The sequence below is a fragment of the Oryzias melastigma genome, linkage group LG17 (assembly GCF_002922805.2).
Source record: "Oryzias melastigma strain HK-1 linkage group LG17, ASM292280v2, whole genome shotgun sequence".
Taxonomy (NCBI): Eukaryota; Metazoa; Chordata; class Actinopteri; order Beloniformes; family Adrianichthyidae; genus Oryzias; species Oryzias melastigma.
The window spans coordinates 18367010-18372581 of NC_050528.1; the positions used below are offsets into that span (position 1 = coordinate 18367010).

At 38.0% G+C, this 5572-nt stretch overlaps 1 protein-coding gene across 1 annotated transcript in view; it reads right to left on the bottom strand.

Annotated features, from left to right (window-relative positions):
• The window catches only part of LOC112147800 (receptor-type tyrosine-protein phosphatase S), a gene marked incomplete in the record, with an annotated part of 91502 nt that overhangs the window by 34743 nt on the left and 51187 nt on the right, over positions 1-5572 (bottom strand). The window contains 2 exon segments of the mRNA XM_036216205.1: positions 3218-3229; positions 3806-3916. Of these exon segments, the coding sequence (XP_036072098.1) occupies positions 3218-3229; positions 3806-3916 (123 nt within the window).

Sequence of the window (5572 nt, forward strand, 5' to 3'; positions counted from 1 at the left end):
GTAGGTACGGAATAGTCAGAAAAGTCAACATTTTTGGAATTAAGATTTTTTTTTTTATATAATGAGATTTAATGAGGTTTAATTTATAATTCGTTGGGTGATTTGGTAAGTTTTTACCACAACAATGTTAGTTTAAGATGCAAAAATATTGACAAGTGTTTGGTTAAAAGTTCTCTATTTACCCACAAAATCGAACATGGGGAAATGATATTTAAATAATTAATCATCAACCAATGTTGCATAGTTTCAAGACATTAGTTTGAAAAAATGAATACGAATAGATCAGTTATTCTCAACATAAAGTCTTAAAAATTAGCCAATTTTTCCCCGCCAAAAGTGTTTTTGAGATGTCATGGAAGCAGCCATTTTAAAATAAGAATGAAAAGCTCTACTGCCCCTAGTGGAATGAAGATGCACTACAGGGCAGAAACTATGGACTAAGGCATAAACTGTACAAGAGGTTGTTCTGATTATGCTAATGGGATAAGGGTCTCAGAAATGTATATATCAAAATGATATGAATATATTCTTTTAATCATCACAGCCATTTGAACTTAGTTTTCGCAAGGATAATTGTAGTAACTCCTTTAAGGGGTATCGAGAACTGAAGTAGGGCAAACTGCTTTGAAAAGTCACACACTACAGTAACTACTGGCACAAACTTTTGATTAAAATGGGCTCCAACCAGGAAGGAAAGAGAGGCACAAAGAAGTTAACTGGCTACTGCCTTCACCTTATCGCTTCATCACATTTACAGACAAGACAATTCGTGAGTCGAGCTTCGTCAGATTAGCATTACTTCTACTGTATATTGCTACTGCACTGAACTTATACCCCTTATTTGTGAACTCTTTGGTCCGGGGATAAATCCAAACCTACTGCAGTGAACCACACTCGGGTTCGTTTGCAAGTAGTAGGAGCCTTTTTTTTTTTTTCTTACAGGCCTACCAGCGTTCACTCCTTTGTTTTGCACTATAATTCAGGAGAGTTTTCACATCTGCCAAACAAAGTGAAAAAAACACACAAACTCTTGTCTGAACTTAAAGTGTCCAGCATAAACACTATAGAGCAGGGTTGTTTAAATCCGGGCCTTGAGGGCTGGTGTCCTACATCTTCTCCAACCAACCCGCCATTGAAGCTCCTTGATAGATATATACACCTGATTCAGGTAATCAGCAGCAGATTAGGAACGGTTTCTGAAAAACCAGCAGGAGGCCGGCCCTCAAGGCCTGGATTTGGACACCCCAGCGACAGATTAGGAAGAGGAAAAAAGGAAGTATGTAAACTAAAAAGAGTAGCAAAAAGTAGTACACTTATAGTTTATTTTATTAAGTATACTTGAGTATAAGTGTAGCAAGTATACTATAGACCAGGGATGGGCAACACCAGGCCTCGAGGGCTGCATTCCTGCATGTTTTCCAACATATCTTGTGTTCTAATTAGCCGGACACACCTGAACCAGGTAATCAGTCATGAGAGGGGCTCAGATATCTAAAAAATCATGCAGACACACCGGCCCTCGAGGCCTGGAGTTGCCAATCCCTGTTTCATGTAGGAGACCAAAATACTTTTTGCTATGGCATGTAAATGCTGAATTGAAAAAGCAGCCAAATGTTAAATTTGAAGAAGGACAGCTTGGAAAATTAGAAAAAAACTGTCTTATGAATCAATACGTTTTAGTGAAACTTGTTTAGTGACAATTAACCCTAAAACAGAACAAGAACACTAGATCACTTTCTTCCTTTGGCCATCATTTTATTTTGGCGTTTATTTTACAAATTTTACTCATTAGTTGAAATTGCATCATTTTTCTGGTCCACTCTGGAGTATTTGCATTCCCTGCTTATTTCACACCATGGTACTATGTAAAAGCTCACTAATAAAATATTTAAACAGAAAAACCAACATTTTTAAATCTCCAGAAACAATGGAAAACTTTTTCCACATAGAGAATAAAAAAAGGGCTTTATTACTTTTATTTTTCTGCTTTTACAGCAACACAAGATTGAGAGAGTCATTAGCATTGCAACACAGTGTTCAGCTTTTTTGGGAGGTGAAGTGGGGCAGCTGGAAATCTGATCAGAAATCCTCTGACTAAAAGACATCAAGTCCATCTCCTGAGCTTTAGCGGCCCTCCCATGAAACGTACGGCATGTGAAGGGAGGCCGGAACATCTGAGGAGCTGAAATCCCACATCAAACACGTCTAAAGCTTTGACTTTCTTTACCGCAGCAGATGGATTCCTCGATCCACAAAAGCTTATAGTGTTAAAAGGAAAACTGATGCAATGCTGCTGTAAACATGCTCCTGCTCCAGTTTCTTAGGAACTGCTTTCTATGGTTGTCGACTGAAAATAAAAGATTGTCTTCGAGATGCTTAGAGAGGAATCCAAAGTATTAATAAATCTGAGTCATCGGGGGTTTGTTCTGTGAACCTTCAGTGACAGTCTGTAACCTAGAATTTTTATGTAATGCATTAATTATCCATTGCCAGTGATATGATTTCTGCCATCTTGAGTTTAGATCATGGATTCAGCCCTGCAGGTGATGCTTCGAAAGCAAACATAAACTTCATACTAGAAGCTCAGCTACCAATGCAACTTTCCAAGTGAGTGCATCAACTGGAGCAGATGTGATGACATGGGAGCAGAGCCACAAAAGTTTAAAAAAAGAAAAAAGAAGCAACTTAAAAAAAAAAAAAAGGGGAAGGGGGGGGAGCTGCAAGACATGAGACGGCAGCAAGTTTAGTAAAACCACAATCTGAGCACATCAGTAGGCGTGAGCGCACACTGTGCCATGCTCCTGTGTCAGTCCATCAGTCAAAGATCATGCAAGCAGAGCTCCTTTCTCTTTCTCTCCCACTCCTTTCATGCAAACATTGCCTCTTTTTAATCTTCCAATTCTTGGGTCTCCATGACAACAAGATCATACCATGCAGAAAACATTGATCAGGGAGTGAAGGCAATACCAAGGCTTCTGTACACAAGGCCTCACAATGCAGTGAATGCACTCTGCTGCAGAAGCAGGCCACCTCTTCAGCGCAGCAGTTATACGCTCCTCGTTTTTGACACATCCTTTCACTCCGAGGCTACTCCTCTGGTTTTGTCTTTTTTTTTTTTTTTTAATTTCTCCTTTTTTTTTATCTCCCTCTGTTTCAATAAGTGACGCTTTTCTCTGAAACAAAGGAGTAACAAAAGCAAAGAAAAGAGCGCACCAACCTTCTCGAAGCTCTGAGGGATGGAAGGGGTTTGATGCAGAACACAATGACGTGAGAGGGGGTAAGGGGGGGGAGAGAGAACGAGGAAACACAGAGAGAATAAAAACGGCCAGCGCAAAGCCCCTCCCACTCCACCGCTCATTCGCCGCCCCCCCATACACACACCTCTCGGATCATCCACATTCACATAGAAACCCGACTTGTAAATCTGAACATCGGCTGAGGTCTTTCAACCACCAGGAGCTGCATATACATAAAGTTGCGCGATTTTTTTTTTTTTTTAAATCCTTATTTTTTAGCCTCTAGCACAGAAACCATTTTAGTAGAGGGATCAGTGATGCTTGCGTTAAACAGAGGTGAGGACCCACTTTCATTTGGGATCACACCAAAGCTTAAGGCAGACTTGTTAAGGTGGTCGTGGGAGATATAAAACAACAAGATCAACATGTATTGCAGACAATGGATGGGTTAGTAATACTAGTTTAAGTTATGGAAAAAAAGAGGTAGCTTCTTACAGGCAGTCATATTCATGAGTATGTCTGTGCATGTGTGTGTGTGTGTGCATGTGCACGAGTTTTCATCGTTCTACCTCGAACGTAAAGGTTTGCAGGAGAGGAGTAGCGCACGCCTTTAGAGTTGGTGGCCACGCACTCGTACTTCCCTTGGTCCGTCTCATCGCTGTTCTCGATCTGCAAAGCTCCTGTGGGAAAACAGCAGAACTCTGAGGTTGTTCCTGCAGGAAATGCCACTTATTATACTTAGTGGGATGTATCAGCAGCAGTTTTAACACTGAACAATCCTATTTATGGCATCTGGTAACACTAGCTTACATTTTTTCATGAACATGATCTAAAATATCTTAATTTTGTTGTTGATTTCTAAATATTATTTACTGGAAAAAAGGCCAAAATTTTCCTACACAGAACAATACAAGACATGAAAACAAACATCAAATAAGTAAAAAAATGAATGCAAGAGTTCAGTGTATTTCAAAATAAAAGACCAGCTCCTAGAGAAAAATATAAAAAGATGTCAATTTTTTTAAAATAAACTAATCTCAAAGTAATAGATTTATTTAGATTAAATACGATTAAAGTAAATGATTAAATACGCTGTAAAAAGTGAAATGTTGGATCAATTAACAAATTCTGTCATTTTTATATTTAAAAAAAATATATATTTTTTTATCAATTGAAACTTTCAAGTTGAGTAAACCATGAACTCACATTTTTAATTTGATGAAAACATAATGATGAAATCATTTTAAATGTAACAAATTAATTGATTTTTTATCTTCACTGGTGTCTGTGGCAGACATGAAATCCTGTCCATCTTTGTCATGGGAGGATCACACACCAATGTAAGGGTCGGGTCATCTGGACCCCACAGAGCATGAGTGTTAACATGGTCTTGTGGCATTTTTCTGATGATAAACAGTAAAAAGTGAAACTTTAGATCAATTAACAAAAGTTGTTATTTATTACATTTAAAAATATTCGTTTTTTTAAATAAAAAAATGTGAGAACATATGTAACAAATTACATATTCTGTTAATTGATCCAATGTTTCACTTTTGTCAGTGTAGATGTCATATATAAAGAAAATTAAGATTATATTTGCATTTTTGAGTATTTCTTTATTCAATTCATTAAGAATCAGGAGCAGACGCAAAAAAAAAAAAAATACTGCTTGAAAAAGTGTATTTGTGATGTAGAAAATACACTGGGCGGGGCACAAGCTCTCTACTCCACTCCCCAACGGGGAAGAGAACAGGGGCGGGGTTGCTTCATGCCAACAGTCCCGCCCACAACTCAATTTCTATTGAACTCCTGTCACTCTGCAGAAACTATGTCCTAAAACGACACAAAATAATCATAATTTAAATACCACTTGGAACGCTTTTTACATACATTTTTGTTTTAAATAAAAAACAATCAAAGGAAAGTATTTTTTTAACCCCATTGCAGATATTTCAGAGTTGAAATTTTTCTTTCTGAAAGTTTAAAGGAAAAAACAAAACAAGTAAACTCAGTTGTCATGTTTCTGCATCACCAAGTGATCCCTTTCCCACAGCAGGCATGCCGGTTGTGTGAAGAAAAACCTTTCTACTCTCTTGGCAGTAAACTGGCAGCAGCTTTACCCTGAGGAAGCGACCCAACAACGCTCTTGACTTCTTCACTTTTTATCCTCCTACCAAAAACCCGCTGTGATAAACAGTGTCTCCCAAAACCAGCTATAATTACCCTCATGCTCATCAGGTGTTCTTTGCATTCAAAGGGTGCTATTCTCCATCTCCATTTTTGTTTTTGTTTGTTTTGCTGAAAGCTTTCAATTACAAAGATATTTAAAAAATGGC